At 36.8% G+C, this 17,940-nt stretch overlaps 2 protein-coding genes and 1 long non-coding RNA gene across 8 annotated transcripts in view; 2 read left to right on the plus strand and 1 right to left on the minus strand.

Annotated features, from left to right (window-relative positions):
* Positions 1 to 3,414, plus strand: part of LOC111258659 (uncharacterized) — a gene marked incomplete at its 5' end in the record, with an annotated part of 33,585 nt that extends 30,171 nt beyond the window's left edge. Inside the window, 1 exon segment of the long non-coding RNA XR_015310247.1 lies at positions 836 to 3,414. This is a non-coding gene — a long non-coding RNA (uncharacterized LOC111258659).
* LOC111258658 (uncharacterized) lies at positions 24 to 7,520 on the plus strand. 6 transcript variants are annotated; one of them, XR_002679118.2, is made up of 5 exons: positions 24 to 1,003; positions 1,483 to 1,581; positions 4,763 to 5,053; positions 5,201 to 6,080; positions 6,766 to 7,520. XR_002679118.2 is itself a non-coding variant. In XM_022830109.2 (3 exons), the coding sequence occupies exons 2-3, from the start codon at positions 4,874 to 4,876 to the stop codon at positions 5,525 to 5,527; spliced, it is 507 nt and encodes a 168-aa protein (XP_022685844.1). In that variant the 5' UTR covers positions 1,363 to 1,581; positions 4,763 to 4,873; the 3' UTR covers positions 5,528 to 6,226. The 6 variants fall into 6 exon arrangements, 1 of the variants encoding a protein (XP_022685844.1); XR_015310234.1 differs by lacking the exon at positions 24 to 1,003 and adding an exon at positions 1,329 to 1,393; XR_002679119.2 differs by lacking the exon at positions 24 to 1,003 and having other exon boundaries at positions 1,365 to 1,581; positions 5,201 to 5,558; positions 5,991 to 6,080.
* A 1,997-nt stretch (positions 7,521 to 9,517) lies between these two features.
* On the minus strand, positions 9,518 to 14,534 carry LOC111258657 (uncharacterized). The gene is made up of 5 exons (XM_022830108.2): positions 14,435 to 14,534; positions 12,109 to 12,369; positions 11,185 to 11,395; positions 10,343 to 10,421; positions 9,518 to 10,121 (listed from the first exon to the last, which is right to left on the minus strand). The coding sequence occupies exons 1-5, from the start codon at positions 14,457 to 14,459 to the stop codon at positions 9,963 to 9,965; spliced, it is 735 nt and encodes a 244-aa protein (XP_022685843.1). The 5' UTR covers positions 14,460 to 14,534; the 3' UTR covers positions 9,518 to 9,962.
* Between the last annotated feature and the right edge of the window lie 3,406 nt (positions 14,535 to 17,940).

Here is a 17,940-nt window from a genome sequence, read left to right on the forward strand (position 1 = left end):
AAAAGCTTCCATTAGGTCCTAATTCAAATGAACTCAAAGCTGTCAAAGAGGCCAGGAATTTCAGTTTGTTTCAGTTAGCAAATCACAATTGTGTTTATTGAAGATGTAGATAAGAAAGAACATGGTGTTTCCCGAACTGCTTAACTGTAGCTGGCGTTCTAAGTGAGGTGTAGGCACTATTTAAACTATCGCAACTGTTTTAAGTCTAATAGTTGTGCTATTAAAAATAACTTACTTGCACATAAGTTAATGACTTAAGGGACCAGTATTGGAGGAATGACCAATAGAGAAGCCAACAGCGGCAATTTGAAGGTGTACTAGGCGCACATCCGGCTTTGCGTGAGTATAATATCCATTGTAATGGCCTGGGATGTTTATCACGAAGTTGAAACAGACAAGGAATCTCAATTGAGATAAGCTCTACCTAGAAAGCATTATGCTTTGCAAGATCTGCGAACTATTATATATAAATAACATGGAAGTCTACATTCGTAATACACACAATGAGGGGTGCTATCTTTGATTTTAAGCAATACACTAATTTCTGTTAAGGCCTGTACAGCCTAATTAGCTGAAGTCTAGAGAATACATCATTATATTGCCTTAACCAATGCACTTATTATCTTTAATTCTGTACCTATTTTAAAAATTGTATTTTTGTTTCTTTTATTTCGGAATCCGCATCACTAAATATTAATTAAAATATGCAAGTATGTACGTCGTGCTCTGTTTATGTTTTGTCGGAGTTTTAGATGTTTAAGTCCATTGTTACTTATATGCAAGTATAAATATTACCACTGCTATAATTATTAACCGCATACTATTTTCTTTTTAGATTGGACAGTTTCGAACCAAGGTGGAATGCGAAATTTACAACTGGAAAGAAATCTAACAGTGTAATTTGCTTCCGTGACCATTCGGCGCCTACGCTTTGATGCCCAAGATCCCGGCGGCATATTAATGTTCAACCTGGATCTACTGACACGAGTAAAAATATACTGTGGTAATATACGTTATTTGTCTGCATAATATTAGCGTAAATACATTTTCTCAGAATAGCCAGGTTTTCTGGTAATAATTGTCATGAAATCAGCCGTTAAACCATAGAAGATCCCATTATTATAAAAAAAAAATCGGCACAGTCACGAACATTCAATTGCATACTAAAATGTTAGTTGACTGATTGTGATCGAATTATCCTATAATCAATCTAATTTTATTTAATGTCGAATGAAGAAACGCTGTTCTAGTCGTGGATCTGCTCTCGACACGCTGATTCGCTAGTTGCACCATTGTTCACATCACCTACATCAATATTTACAAAACAGCTGAAAACAGCTGACGCGTCCAGCAGACGACGAACGCGCGCTGGTTGCTCGTTTGAGGCCAATATGTACGTGTGAGAAAAAAAAAAGAAATTTAAATAAGTTCCTATTCTTCATATGACACTTTTCTCTATATGTATTTATGAATATTTTCCAGCAATTACGTAACCCTTGCGCAAATAAACGGTACAAAATCTCTGAGCTGATTACGCGTTACTGTCACTAACTGGGTTTCCGTTCCATACCTAGGCAACGGGTAAGTAAATTTTGAAAATCGGTGTTTGTCCAATAGTGTTCAGTGGATTCTATATTTGCAGAATATGAAACATTATCGAGCTCCGTCTACTGTTTATATACAAATTCCATTCAGACTGATAATGTTTAGATGCCGCATCATTTTGCAAGCGCGTTCTAAGTTGGGGCTGGACCCTGACGTCCGCCTGTACTTGACGGTTCAGATTCGTTCCAGCGGAATACCCCGTGTCAGACCTATAAATCGAATATGATTATTAAAAACAAAGTCAATTCGACCAAACAAAGATAGTAATTAGAAAATAGAAAATAAAACATTGGCACATCGCTTCAATTTCGGTCACTCAAAATGCGATAACTCTTGTGAGTGTGCTATGGCAATAAGGTTGTCACATTTGTTTCCAAAAACCACGTCATATTGCATCCAGTTGACAGCAATCGCATGCGCACAAAATATAACGCATTACGAAATTGGTGGCTTGCTGTCTAACTAATATGCCAACCTCTCTCCTAGATTTAGTAACCCCTCGATGTTTGTATTGACTGTGCCTTATACATGTTGCCAACGGGAAGTGTCTGTTCGTTGCGGCCTTAACAACAAAAAATATCACCGATCTACACATCTTATAAGACAAATTTGTTTTCTCTTCGTTTGGAAATTATTGCTCTTAAATATTTTGATAGTTGTACTTGGCAAACGTCAGATACAAATAAAAAAAAAGACTTAGCTAAGCCTAATAATAATATACCTCTAAATATTTGTGAAAAAAAAATCATGCCAAAATGTCTTAGTCACACAGGCAAGATAATTGCAGGTAGTTCCATATAGCTAAGATGAGAAATCACTCCCATAAGCTATTGAAGTAATTATTAACGATAATTAAACTTCATTCAAGTGATTAAATATCCCAGCTCTATCTTCTATTTAGCTTCATATTATAATTTTCCGTTTGAGTCTTCATTATTGTGGATTAACTACTGTATCAGCATCTGACATATGTTCCATGTATATAATTGCTAACAAAAAGTCGTGTGCAGTCGTTGGCTTTTACGAACAAAACGAAGAGTGTATTTGCAATAAAAGTCGGGTGGAATTTCGACAAATGCCATTCTGGATGTTAACATGTATTGCTCTCTGCACTAACTCTGACTTTGTCATGTGCTAATCAGCTGTGAAAATGTGAATTTTGAATTTTTCTTAATATCGTTACTATGTCGAATTAGCTATCCACTAACATGTATATGCTATCACAGTTCACTGTTTTATTGTCTTATTATTGTGAAGCACCTGCTAGCAATGGTAGACATTTGAGGATGTAAATTTGGAACCATTTGAACTGGCATAATTGTTTTATTATTTCATATCAGATACCTTGAACTTGTGCCTTCAACTATAACCATTATTTTAGGACTCATTCTAGTATATATTTTCCTCCAAAATCCGTGCAAGGAAAACAGAAATAGCCAGCTAACCAACACTGAATAACGTGAAGACGCCTCGAAACTAATCGAAACTTTTGTTAAAGTATAATGTTCGTTTTGTATAATTGGTTAATTAATCGGATGTGCAGAAGTTCAGGCGTTACAGCTTAATAACTGCATTAGGTCGTAAGCGTATATTACGCACGAGTTCTACGGTTGTTGTGTTGATATCCATATTTTGCCGATTTCGATTAGTATTTTCAGAATTCGCTTGATGCCATCGATAAGCTGGCAACACGTCTTGGAAAATTTATAACATAACTATTCTAAAAGCCAGCTATAACATGTCGCGAATGTACCGAACTTCAGGGTTTTCCGTACAAACGAGTGTAAATAAAATTCAGTACTATTCTAATTTACCGAGTCTTTGCTGACAACCGCAAATTATTGATAAATAAAGCTTTTAGTGTAAACATTTTCCTGTAGTGATGTTTTGTAGCCAGTTTGTCAAGCCTACGGCTAGAAGGGCACGTTCTGTTACACACAGCAGGAGTTAACGTACTATTTCAGGCACTGGGTCTATTATACAGTACAATGGAATACTGCTCTTTTGTTTTATCTTAGCTACTCAAATGGGTCGAGTCATCATTGCAATAAAAGGTAAATCATACTGAAACAATACGACAGCATATCTTGTGACTAGGACTGAGTGGTTGTAGCCATTTGGATTGTTTTATGTAAAAGCACAAACGTATTTTTTTCTAAGTGCTGATTCTCCTGCAAAGGTAATAATGGCAAATTTTACTAGCACATTGCTGGACATTGACATACTTCGTATCAATAATTCGAATAATGATGAAGCATGCTTCATAATTTTGCTTATCTTCTAAAAACGTTTTCTATTTCATATCTTAATTTTGCCATAGGGCATATGGGACCGGTCTAAATGTTTCCAGATTTTGTAAAAGTACTTGTAGTAGTAAACAGGTTATTCACAGAAGCGATTGATATACTAACCTCTAATCAAATTATACCACTATCTAAAATAGATTCTGAAATGTAATGGGTATATTTTAGTATTAGTACGTTGGCATGATTTTGTTGGATTTCTATGATAGACTCAACAGCGGGTCTGTTACAACCCTGCGCTAAAATTGCAAACAACATTATATATTCAAACTCAATATTGAGCGGAAGATGAGATGTCATGCTACGAAAACTAGTGCTTCAATATGAAAATAAATGTAGGGCTATTCAACTATCTTGTTAGCTTGCGTTGATGAGCAATAATATAACAACATATCCTTATATTAAAATGCATATGGACAAGAATGTTAAAACACATAACCAAAGAAACTAAGCAATATCTTTCGATTCTATATTTTTTTTGCAAAATTAACAAATCAATCTTTTCTAGATAAAAATAAGAAATTTTAAATGCCAGAGTGCTTCGTCTTGTTTTTGTAAGCAAGGATCGTAAGCAGGTAAGCAGGTCGGTGCTCCCAAATGTTAGATAATTACCGCTTAAAGTGAAACCTTGTTTCTTTCTGTCCTCCTTTTAATAACGGTAAAAAGATTTTATGCCATGTTCCCGACGGAACATATCTGACAATGCAAGGTAAAGAACATTAAAATAAGTAAAAATGTGTGTATGGGCTAAAGCTAAAAATCAAGTTCGTTATTTTTAATACTTAGGTATATTATTTAGTAAGTTGTAGGAGAGTTAACGAATTCCCACAATTGATTCTCGTTTCATTTTTCAGATTAAAAAAGAATGATGTTTTCGTGAGAAAACTGTGAGCCTTTGATCCCCTCTGTTACGATCTGCCTTAACGAACTAGAAATTCACACGCTGCTCGGGCCTTGAACATTTAATGGCGGGCAATCGTTCTATTAGTAATGAGTCCAGTAACATCACGCTGGGCTGCGACTGGGAGACACTCGACTCGCATGAAGTATTTATTGAACTTCAAGGAGTCACAGATCTTCCCTCTGATATCACAGCATCACAATGTGCCTTCATAAAACCGGACAGCGAGAGACCTCTGCTAAAGGTAAATACGTCTATTGTAAATTCGTGGATTAGCTTACTACTAGGTCGAAGTTACAAATAGTAATTTAATTTTCTCTGAACCGCCATTACATATTAATTACGAATAACTGTGGCTTGCCTGTATGCACACGTATGTATGTACGGTTAGGTACGTGATTTCGTGTATGCCGGCCGCTACGAAGATACGGTGGGTACTCATCTAGCGTTTCGCATCAGCGACACCGAAAAACTTTCAGCCGGCTCTGCTGCAACTGCAAATGGGGACTTCAATGAAAATCCATCAGTTGATCGCGTAGATATATTAGGACGCCACACTACAGGCAACAAGAAGTTACAGTATATTGGAAAAACGAACAAGCTCCTTCGAATGACGCCAGCATCTGTGCGAAGTAAACACATTGAAAAAAATCACTTAGATACAGAAGATTCTAGGAGGCTTAACGACGAGGAAGTAACGTTATCGGCGCCCAGCTAGAAGTATTATTGTTTTGGTGGAAGTGTAAAAGGTATATGAAAAATAACTGATATTTGCAAGGTAGCTGAAGCCGTGAAAAAGCACGAAGGACCTTGCTCTATACACTTCTCGTAATGTATGATGACATCTTTACAGGCCTGCATGAGTAAAATCCTACACATCATGTTATTCACGATAAGACAATAGGGAGAATCTGTCGAAAAACAAGTATATATGTCAGCAAACAGTTAGCTCTCTATTAGGATGCTCCTTCTGTATAGATAAACATGTCAGTAACCGTACTTTCGTACTTTTGAAAGTACCTTATATATACAAATTATTCTCGCCCACATTTTTTGTGAGGGCAATAAAAATTAATATAGAAGATGGACGCCTTAAGAACAGTTCCTATGCGTAATGTAAACCCAGCGTCTTCGTATGTAAAATAATGAAAACTTACGATTGCTGTCTTTACATGTTGAAGCTTATATTAGCCTTGAAGCAAACAGGCTGTTGATAAAAGGATACAGAATAATTCACAAGCAGTAAAACATCGATCAAGCTTTGAATAATGGTGAGTACGGACCTAAGCATAATAATAAATTGCCACATTTTGAGCTCAGTGGTATACCACAGTTAAGAAAGCAGTTGAAAGAAGGCAAAGAAAACGATAAAGCTGTGGGGTCGTAAATAAATAAATAAAAAAATATGTATGATTCATCTGCAGTCAATTAATTGCGACTGTTGGGGTCGACAAAGCGACAGCATATTTTAAAGGCTATCCGATGGATGGTTAATAATATAACAATTATAATTTAATAGTATTAATTCCATGGAAGTACTTATAATAACTAGTACCAGACTCAGCACGCTTTCCGATATTTTACTGCTTAACATAGTGTACTGTAGACGGTGTAGATGGGAAAAAAGATGTGTCACAAAATGTGTCAGCAAATAATGAAAGAGCTTAATATGACGATCCTTCCGAACCGACTGTATTTCAAAAGAATCGTCATTATATTAGCTCCATAAAAAGGATAGACAAATGTCAGCCAAAAGTGGAACTCATTAAAATCTACTTGTAATTTATTATGTTAATGAAAATATCAATGAATCTTCGCATCTCCATAACGAATATTACTGAACACCTGCATGCATACTGCTAGGCATTTGCAGTTTATGATTTCATTTACAGTTGTATTTTTTTGTTACTTTTCTTCACAAATGGGCTCAATAATATACTTGTTTACCACTTTCAGGAAAACGTATCGACTAATGAATTTTTGGTTGAACATTGGACCTCACCGCCTTTTGTGTCGATGAGAAGCGCCTAGACATTTTCTCAGTACATCGCAGCAAATCTATCTCACTGCAAGGATTTTGCTGCAAACTCTGAACCCAGCTCGCTAGCGCAAGCGGTGACTTATCAGTCGTTATGAAAATTGAAAAGAAGAGGCTTTAGTTTTCCATGTTGCTTAGAAATCAGCTTGCCTGGAGGCTTATTTAACTGCGGTTCTGACTGTGTGTTCAGATGATTTTTTTAAATTCGTCGTGATTGCGTGGTTGCTTGTTTGCTACCTTTTGTTATCAGCATGTCGTAAACGAAGATGGGGAGACAATATAGATCATGCTACGGATTTTTATTATTAGTGAATAGCGTAGTAAATTATTAGACATCAATTGTACGTAAATATTACAATATGGTTGGTAGAAGGATACTTAATAGAGGAGCTTAAATGTATAGCATTCAAATAGGCGAGTTATGCAACTGGTGAAGATAATTTTTAAATAATATAAAACAGGGTAAATAAGGGAAAATTTAATATTATAATAGGGTAGGAATTTGCCAAATAAACATGAGACATTTACGGGTATAAGAAACACAGATACACGTGAAATTAGCGCTACGTACGAAGTTAATACTGTTTTTTGCTGCTGTATTCGTAAGTAAAATAGCGAACTGTTTATAGAAGATCAATTTTGTTAAGTACAAAATGTGTGCGTGTGCCTGTAATTCACTATGATTTATAATTATACACATATAAAAGATAGAGCGAGGGAAAAAGAAAGAGAAATCAGGAGTCGGATGGTCGTTAACTTTGCGGCACACACACTGCTGCAGCTACAGTTGGTAGAAGAGTACGTCAACAATAAGGGAAGGCTTGTGGCCAATATAAATAGATCAGTCAAGTTACAGCTAGCGAAGTATGCAAGCAAAAAAAGAATACGCATTGTCTACTGCTACTACGCCCACCGCCACGTCGTTCTCGATTACTTTGTGTCAGTATCAACAGTTCTTCTAACACAGATTCTACTAGACTCCTTCCACGAGACGTGCCAACTGTGTAATTACGCATTTAGTTTGGCTTTAGACAGTAATGAGTCCTAGAATCGTAACAGTGTATCTTTTTTTTTTTATCTTTTCCGAAGATCGCTAATTGCAGCATACCGTTAGGTGTATAGTCTGTTCGAGCACCAATTCATATATCTACTATTCGGATATGTGCATTATTTTAAGTTTCTCTGGGCTGTTTCTCATAGGGAACGTCTCATAACATTAAATTGTGCATATATATATATATATATATGTGCGTTGGAATGATTGGAGGTGAATTATGCACATAAACATACTCCTTCGTAATGTAGATAAGCGTGTTTGGGCTCAAAAGCATTTATGATTTCCAGTGAAGGGCAATGACACATTTTCTGGCAGAATAGAGAGCACTCAAAGGTAAGTAGTATTTTAAATGGCGATAGCCTTGCTTTGTTTAATCAACGGGTTACACGCCTGAGCGGAACGTTAGACCTGAATAACGTAGCAATTTTGTTCATGTCCAAACCAATATAGCCAGAGATTCACAATAGAGGGATCTCACGGCCTGTCTGTTGGATGAGGTGTAGAGCACATTGAAAAAAGTAACACTGACACGAGCGGACCGACCTTTCCTTCTGAAAGTGAAGAGCTGGGAAACAGTCTGTTAGAATGGCTACGTCAGCATCTGGAGGCTCATTAAAGAGACGCTTTAGTGTCAGATCTATGCCCGCCAACTTCGCGAAGGCCATAAGTATGTGGTTGAGGTGACGAAGGCTCTTAGACAAACAAGGCACCTAACCCTACAACAACGCGTTCATGACTTAACGACTTACCTGTAGCTACTTCATAATGGTCTGCATGGAGATAGGCTTTCAACACGTTTCCCAGAAAATCCTTTTACAAACTTAGAATGATTCCGCAAAATTTCTTGTTAGGCAACAGTACATCGAATATTATATTTTCCAACAATACGTCCGTCTCTGAAAATGTGTAATGATCCAGCTCAACGTAAGTTTAACATGGCTCCGGCCAAAGTGCACCAAAGTGGGAGTTCCCTGGTTGGGCGCCACATCCTAACACAAAAAGAAGCGTGCCGCTACCAAACCACACATTATGACCAAAACAGAGGTCGCTATGTATATGTAGTACTAAATTGGAAATATGACGTTTCAAACCTAGACTGCCACATGCTTACCGCTGGTTCTCAAACATCCTTAAGCGAAGATATTAATCGCTGTTCTTTCCAAAAAATTTGATGCCACCATTCCCTGTATAAGTTTGGTGAAATATTAATTTTTATCTGAAAGTGAGCCGGTTCGTTTTTGGATCTGATAGAATTTTGATCGCCCTGATTTTTACGTTCGGGAAAGCGCACTGAAGTAGACAGCGTGAGGCTTGTTACATCTCTATATTGCAAAATCCAACCTGAGGCTGGCGAAAACGAGCAAATGAGCATGAGCGCAGCGGCCGCCCTGCACGAGTTCATTGAAGAATGAAACGAGGAGCGTCCGTCGTAAAATGGATCCGGGGCACTGCAGTAATTGATGTTAATTGTTGAACTCTAGGCCGAGTTCATATCCCGCTGGCCTAAAATATAAGGCCATTTCCGATTTCGCTACTGCATTCTTCAATCTGTTAGTGGTTTTACCCATTTGAAATATAGCGTAAGCTGAATGAAGAAATGATGAAGCTATACATTACTGTTTTTTTTACAGATACCGTAGCGGCTATAAATTCAATTTATTTGACGTTCTCTTGAAATGGGATACATATTCAATAGACGAAGTCGTTAGCTCAGCGGTTGGTATATTCCCTTCATGACAGTTTGACATGATTCTAAAACAAGCTAGGTAACTTCACAAAAGCTGTAAAGATGCAGCAGTAGTCAATGAACATAAATAAAAATATAATTAGGATTCGTTCATCCAGCTTCATGTATTATGCATTCGTTATAACGAATGGGTACAGATACCTCCGTCAATTTTTCGGCACTCTTTACCAACTTTTTGCTGCTCAATAAATTAACGTCTATTGAGTGAATCATCAGTTACAGCTCAGCTCATCGAGTTTAACCACAATATGCCTATTATGTTTGAAGCAGAGATATAACTCGAAATACATTGGCACGCGAAAAAAGTCCCCTTAGATTGTATCGAGGATCGACATTAGATTCGGCAGCATTGTCATGTACCTCGGACTCTTTACTGGAATGACTTTTGGCAGACTCCTACATAGGCTTGGATTGCGTACCCACTTACGGCACACCGTGTCGTTCAGCTCTTCGCTCATACTGGCAACTATCTACAACACTCAAAGGGTCATTATAAATAGGATTATTGTACAGTTATTATAAGCCAAATGCATAATAACTAATATAAAATAATGCATGATTACTTACTAAAAAAATTAGCGTGTGATTAAATACCTTATCAAGGTGCAGTTACAACATTATGCTTCAACAAGTGTAAGGATAAGAGATGGTAGACATCAAAAAACAGAAAAACATTGAAAAAGATACAAACTTTTGCTGAAAACTTTGCGTGCTCCTCTCCGCATTTTTTAGCCACGTTAGTAACACAGCGTTCAAATTTCGCATGATAGCTGTAATCAAAAATTATTTTTTGTCACAATACATACGCGTAAGGTCTTGTAATTTACGTCACGAGCGAAAGCAAGATCAAACAAACTTGGAAGCAACGTGGATTAGAAGATTTAATCGGAGTGAATATGAAGTAACAAATAGAGCAAACTTTTAATTACTTTGATGCATCATGTTTTTTTCCCTATTAGGCGCAAAATAAAAAACATCGAATTTTCTTCTTCATCTAGACGGATTAATGTTTCTTAATGCAATGCTAAATCAGTTCCAGATGTAAAACTGTAAACATTCATTTTAAATGAATGAATTCGAAAAACCAAAAGCGCAATGGAGCGACGTTGCTTCCAAGGAGGCTACTTATTAAGTATTCGCCATTGTGCGCGTTAGTTACGCCTTTAGTTAACATATAAATTCCGTATTGGCCCACCGACGTCGTTATTTGAAGCTTTATAATCAGATTCTGCTTATGAGTCTCGAAAATTTTCGAGGTATTGCATATATGTTTCAATAGATTTTTTTGCAGCTAAAAATAGCCAACTGTAATCTTAGTTTGATGTTTTTAATGTTTTACGTTGGCACTTTAGCCGTTAGGTTTGCTTCAAACGGCTGGTTCCGAGCACAAAACATAATGCGCGAAACAAAGTTGGGATTCAAACCCATGCCATGACATGCCCTTAAGTGTACCAGCTAAATACGTTACTCAATGCACTATTACGAAGTCAATAGTTAGCGAACAGAAACAAGCACGAATTAATATTAACCGACCAGCAGGCAAACGGGATGCGATCTGTCTTATTTTGCTCTGTAATAGCCTGAAGGTATCCAGAATAGCGGACGTTACACTTGTGCAGCGCCGGACCAGACTTCTCGACGAGGCAGGGGGTCAACTTGAGGTACTCCTCTTTTCCTTTGCCATCACAGCGATATTCCAGTTCTTTACGGGCGGCTTCAACGAACATCTTTAACATAACCTGGCCTTGGCAGCCCACAGTGACGGATGAAGTATAGTAACAAGCAGAAAGAAACAACGATAGATGTCTATTAATCTCTTTTCATGAATTATCATTATTACTGCGTAGATCGATTACGAGCGAACAATTCTACAAAATGATTGTAATTTCATTATCCCCAGAAGTGCTGAATTGACTTGAATTATTGAACAATAATAGTATTCAATATTATTACAAATATACTCGTTACCTTTTTTTATAAGTTATAGAGAGTAGAAATCATGTCTCTGTCAATAAAATATATGCATAGCAATTCAGATAACTTGTTAATGCAAGAATACCAAAATGGCATATGTGATCCATGCATAAGATAAAACAGCAGTTCTTTTGTTTTGTTTATTTGAATTCAGTTATAAAGAAACGTTTATTCACAAAGCGTTTGTCTTCATTCTGGCATCAAAAGCCGCTATAAAGACTGTACGTAAAATAAAAGGAATGCATTTGTGGAATAGAAAAATAAAATCAGATTGTTACAAAGTAACGAAGTAAGGTGAACAGGTTAAGCAACTGTATAATAAAAGACGTATATGATCATGTCCAATCCATCCAGCAAGTAAGGCAACATATTTTTATGCATGAATACACCATTATATATATATATGTATATGTATATATAAAATGTGGTTTATATGCAAAGAGCGTGCTATTCAAGCTAAGGAATTGAGGTCATGCCCCTTACCGAGTCCCATGGTGCAGTTGTTCGCGTAGCGCTTAGTGGATCGAAGGGATGCACGTAGTCTAACGCATTCATCAACCAGTTCCTCCTCGGAAATAGGGGCCAGGGGTCCGTTGCCAAAGAATACGAGATCAGCTGTTGCGTGATCTAGCGCGGTGAATCCGCACCTATCAAAGTCTAGGCCGCCAGTTTCCTCCTTGGAGGATGCCGTAGTAGTGGCCCTCGTTGTCCCACAGCAGTAACTCAATAAGGTGAGTATACACCCTGCATTTGCCACAGTGACATAAATTGCACATTTAGGTAAATACTCCTGTTTTTGTTTCCCTCATTCACTGATAGTCCGTAAGCTTTTTGAATTTTTAAATTTTAATCATCTTGTTATCACTAGGCAGAAATAGTTCGCAAACGTTAGGAACTTAGGATAGTTTAGGCGAATAAGTTGTACGAGGCAAAGTCATGCGATTCCTTTCGGTTGTGAGTAGCGCCCGATGTGTGCACTTTGTCGCAAATGCGTCAGTTATTTTTTCATTATTCATGAACCACTATCCGGTTAGTTAAATTATTTAAATTAAATTAGTTAAAAAAAAAGAAAAAAAAACTAGTGAAATGTACAGCTCAGTCTAACACCGACTTACATTTCTCTTCAGCAAGTTGACTAGCGGACCATATCTAAACTATTCGTAGCTACAAGCTATTTTCCAATTACCAAGACTATTCGCCTGCCCTTGTTGCATACCGTTTAGCTTCCTCAGCGTAAACCAGATTCATCTTTGGTTGAGGTTCAACAATTAGAGAGCTTTCTACTGCTTACTTCGCACCAGCTCACGCACTCAGTGATTAAGAGCATTTTACTTCTATAACTCTATTATCGCTTATGCTATTCGCTTGAATGAACTTCCTGTTAACGCTGGGAGATGAAGTTTCATTAAGGTTCCTTGCAGGAACGGAACGAATGAACAAAATGAAGATGGCGGCAGCCATAGTAGAGCGAAGTTCACTCTACAAAGAAAACATACACAACAGTCAAAAGGATATCGACAGCATGCAACCAAGTTATCTATACTGTTTCAGCATTGAGGACAATAATCACCTTTAGTAAAGTGCGTGAAACGTTAGCCGAGCAATAAATAAGAAATATTTTAAGTAGTTATTAAGCGACTAAAACTTTGACCAGCAAAGCATATGAGACAGTCGGTATTGACTGAAACCGCAATGGCAAAATTTACATAGGAAATCCCATACGAACCCGTCGGGTATGGAATAATAACATTAACATGTTATATTATGAAAAAAAAATGGTTTATCTCTTAGGCTTGACAAAAGTATATTTGAGTGAATGTGTTATTGCAACCTTTGTGAAACAAAACATCACGGCTCATCTTGAATCCACCCGATTTTAAATAACTCTATTCAAACCAATCTGTTTTCAACTATAGTCCTTACAAGTAAATTAAAAAAAAAAAGAGCTTTCTAACAACGAAATCTGTAACCTAGTTGAATTTTATTTTACAGTCAACATTTTGGCAATATTAATCATAAAGTTGTGTGCTTTTCATTACAGGAGAACGTGTTCTTTTGCTATCAAGATATGAGTAAGGAAAAACAACAAAAACAACAAAAAAGCGATTAATGCACGTAGAATTATTAATAGATTACATTAATTATAAGCTACTCTCTGGTTATGATCATCGGCAAATATATTGCTTACCTACAATATAATAATTGAATTAGGTTTGGCCAATAGGCTAGCTTATAAAATGTAAATGAAATATAGCACACAATTGACCCAATAATCAGGGTCATCAGATAATTGTGCAACGAGAGATTAGCCGCTTTAGCAAATATCCGTTTATTTATAAGTGTGAATCATTGTTGTTTATTAATCATTTAATAAATGTTCATAATATACGACACTAAATGATAAATTTCGTAAAAACAACCGGTCTTCCAATGAATATCTTCAAGTGGCTATAAAATTAGGCGGTACTGGTTGTGCAGCCTCTGGATTTATGTTTGTGTGTACATTTGATTATTGCGACCTTAATCCTATCTAGTGTTTTTCGTTGTTCTAGAAAGTTCGCAGGAAATGCAGCTCTTGAAAAGGAAAAGGAGTTGGCGATTAACTGCCTATTTAATTAGATACTGTATCATAAAAACAGAACTTTTCAGTTTATGTTACTTCATGTTACGATAGTTGAAAGTCGCCCACTAACAGAGCCGCCATGAACAACAAGAACAGCGATGCATCGTTCAGGTGTCACTGATAACGAAAAAATTCATTCAAATTAAAAGAAATACACCAATAGACTGATTATTAGCTAGAACGTACCCAATACGAATACGGTGATAGTCATCTTGACTCGGGCTAAAGTGAACTGCCCATACAGGGAAGTGCGTTGATATTTATACGAGGTCGATTCATAGGTAAGTTAATAATGCCGACGCAGCTTTCTGAATCACGTCGGAACTAACATATCTGGCTGTTTCAAGACGCATTAAGTAAACTCTGTTACATTCTTTAATCGTGTTTCGTATTCAACGCTTTGTGATTTGGCCTATTAAGCAGTTACGTCTTTTGCACAGTTATAAAAAGAGCTAATGCGTTTGTCTAATACCTCTATATATAACTAGTCACAATATAACAGGTAATTTACATTCATATAATTAAAGCTGTCAGTTAAACGAATATGCTTCAAAATATTTGCGCTATCCATGCAGCTTACACTCAACGTTTTCTTAAGAGAATTAATGGTTGCCCTATCATCGGCCTGTCAAAATCAATAATTTTTGTTCTACTTTTATCCACAATGGTCACTTACTAAATAAAGATACTCGCATGACTATGATTTAAACTATTTGTTGAGAATGCAGGATATGTGCTCAGTTTCCGGTGCCTGACCATAGAGATAAAGTCAATATAAGGAGTTCGCTTGAATTAGTTTTTTTTTTTAATTTCTTTCTGAAGATGACTCTTCAAGGTATTTGAAAGGTATAAAATGAGGTGGCAGAAATATCTGCCACACTGTGCTATTTATGTCAACAGATGGGCAATGATATATTAGATTTTGGAGCAATTAAGCTTGTGATACGTTTGATGTAACGTTCTCATCAACGATAAAATCGGAAACAATGAATCCAGATATCAGGCTTGCTGAATCGATCGTTCGTACTTATTACCTAAACGTCAAAGCCAAAATTTCACGACGTTGAAGATCCTGTTGATTAGACTACGGGAAACTTATCTTTGATTGAAATGTATTCATGTGTCTTTTAAGCATGAAACGTTCCATAAATTAAATATTTATAATCGTATCATTTTCAGATCATCATAGCTCTGCGTCATCTACGGCAGTGTGTAGAAGAGTAGCTCTCCTAGTTCTGATACAGATTCAAAATGATCCGCGTTTGAGAGTTTGTATCAGTGCAATTATAATCAGTGATATATAAGCCAGCAGGAATATCATGGTTAGGATAATCAAGCAGAACAAATATCGACATCAACCCGGACACTTGTAAAATCTCAGAGTTTTAGAAGTGAGAATTCAGTACGTGTTGAAGGCAGTATTAATCTCTACACAGCACTGTCGATTCTCTAGTAGTTACCAGTCCGCTTCACTGTATCCTAATTATACGATAGCCCCATATCTTTTTCACCAGCAAAGAGAAATTAAGCCGATTAATAGCGTAAAAAAAATCAGAGTCGCTACAAATGGAGATCTTATTGTTAATGCAGATAACCCAATCATACACTACTGTAGCTCATTGTCACGCATTAGAGGAATGCTGTCTTGGAGGATAATTACTTAATTTGATTTATAATTAGTTTAACTATCTGAATAAAATGGACACAGGTCGGCTCTGTTGGCAAAGGTGTACTAGAAGAAGGTTGCCGCTTATTGAGCTGTGTGACTAGACAAAAGCAGGTGCCTAAATGAATGTACTTTTCTAAGAGTACTAACGGGACGTATTGCAATCGGTACCTCAAAGGTGCCAACGTTAACATATAGCACCTGTAAAAAATAAATTATGTCACTGAGTTGAGGCCGAAGCGAATGTTGAAGTTCAAAGTCCTAACGAAAGTTACCAGACATCGCATTAATCCTCATCAATTAACTCCTATGCGAAACACTCCATCTTCAGAAATTTTTATAGATGCATGATGTAGAATCCGATGGGTACCAAATGGGGGGCAAGAAGACGTATCTAGGATCCAATCTTGTACGTATGTAAAGTATTTATTGCTACGAAACTCATTTAAGCAACGCGAACATTTTCAAATACATTGGAGCTGTTGAAATGAGAAGCGTTTGTTACGCGCGAGTTGAGCTAAGATGGGACAAAACTATTCCGTGATCTAAACAGGGTTTCCGTTATTTGTCCTCCATCAAGATTTTAAGAGTTCATCATTAATCTAGCAATCAGCTGCTTGTTGTATGATCCCATTCAATATCGCCTGTATTGCACCAAGAGCGCCAAACCACTAATACATTCATAATATTTTAGCAGCTTATTATGTTAGTATAATACGAAGTGCCTTATAAGCTCGACTTTGATGGCCTGTGAAAAATCGTTATATAGAACGAAATCATATATATAGCATATAGTATAACATAATAACGGTCAGGATATCAGGTGATAAATGCACAACTGGAAACGAACTCTGAAAAAATTAGGATGATAGTTATAAGCGTGATAACATGGAACCATTGCATGTTGAATCTCCTGGGCTCTCTGCCGAAGGTGCTCAATCCGAGAAAGTAAATTATATTTAAAACGACGTGGCTCCGACAGCTGGCAGTTTGTTTCGACGCACGATGAGAATTCTGAAGGAGTTAGGTTTTTTAAGAACTGTGCAGTGCATAATTTTGCAGAAAGACTTTCAGTGCAGAAGGTATTCAGGATTCGTCGCTAAATCCAAGGGTGCGCGCACTGACAAGTCTACATATGGGCCCCAGAAATGGATCGCCCAGTCAAGCGTTATCATTCTCTAGCAATTCTAAATCAGAGCCAATTAAGCTAATTCCTCAAGATTCACTGATCCAAGTAGGCTACCCTGATCTCAGTCTCAGACCATTAGACATAGAAACGACAGCTTTTCATAAGGCGTATATACGAAAGTTAAAACAGATATGTAATGAAAGGCGTAATTTGGATTTAAAATTGTATCAACAAACAGTGAAAATAAACATGATAATCCTTGAAGGTTCCGGAAATCAGTAGAATATGGTAACATGGTACAATGTTAAAAATAATATAATATCTTGCGTAAAAGCTTTTGTTGGTTCCCAAGACATTTTGCGGACTCTTGTTATCCCGATTATGGTGTACTCTATACGTGAGCTATCTGAGTCGGTCTTACCGAAAGGGCAAAGGAACACTTTTAAAAATTCAGGGAACCAGGAGAAGAAACGGTTTGAACTTATGGTCAACCCACACTGTTTTATTTAAACGCTAGGAATCGCTAGAATGCGATAGGAAACGTGCCGTTCATACGTTGACAACAAAATATCATAATAATATATCCTGACACAAGCACGGCTTTTAGTCTAAGTATTTGTATATATGGTACCCGATAATATATCCAATGAAATATTTATAATTGTGACCCTGATACGACTTTGTTAAAAAGTGAAATAAATTACTTCAGTTTAGGACACTCTCACTTAAAGTTAAATAGGAAAATTAGTTCGCTTCCAAATTATGCTATGAAAAATATTGTTATTTTTAGTATGGACCCACAGTACGATAAGCGTCTAGAAGCAGCATTGGTCCAGAGGCGTTAAGAGAAAATAACGATACTTATAGATCATTTTAAGTAAAGTAGCCGATAAGTGA

The sequence above is a fragment of the Varroa jacobsoni genome, unplaced genomic scaffold (assembly GCF_002532875.2).
Source record: "Varroa jacobsoni isolate VJ856 unplaced genomic scaffold, vjacob_1.0 scaffold_253, whole genome shotgun sequence".
Lineage (NCBI taxonomy): Eukaryota > Metazoa > Arthropoda > Arachnida > Mesostigmata > Varroidae > Varroa > Varroa jacobsoni.

Bases quoted from the DNA above. Each gene is read 5' to 3' on its own strand.
- LOC111258658 (XM_022830109.2), top strand. From the start codon at position 4,874: ATGGCGGGCAATCGTTCTATTAGTAATGAGTCCAGTAACATCACGCTG. The intron at 5,054-5,200 runs GTAAATACGTCT...ATGTACGGTTAG, and splicing joins GCGAGAGACCTCTGCTAAAG to GTACGTGATTTCGTGTATGC.
- LOC111258657 (XM_022830108.2), bottom strand. From the start codon at position 14,459: ATGACTATCACCGTATTCGTATTGG. The intron at 10,422-11,184 runs GTCGGTTAATAT...TTTTGATTACAG, and splicing joins CGCATCCCGTTTGCCTGCTG to CTATCATGCGAAATTTGAAC. The intron at 10,122-10,342 runs GTTTGTATCTTT...TGAGTGTTGTAG, and splicing joins ACGCAAAGTTTTCAGCAAAA to ATAGTTGCCAGTATGAGCGA.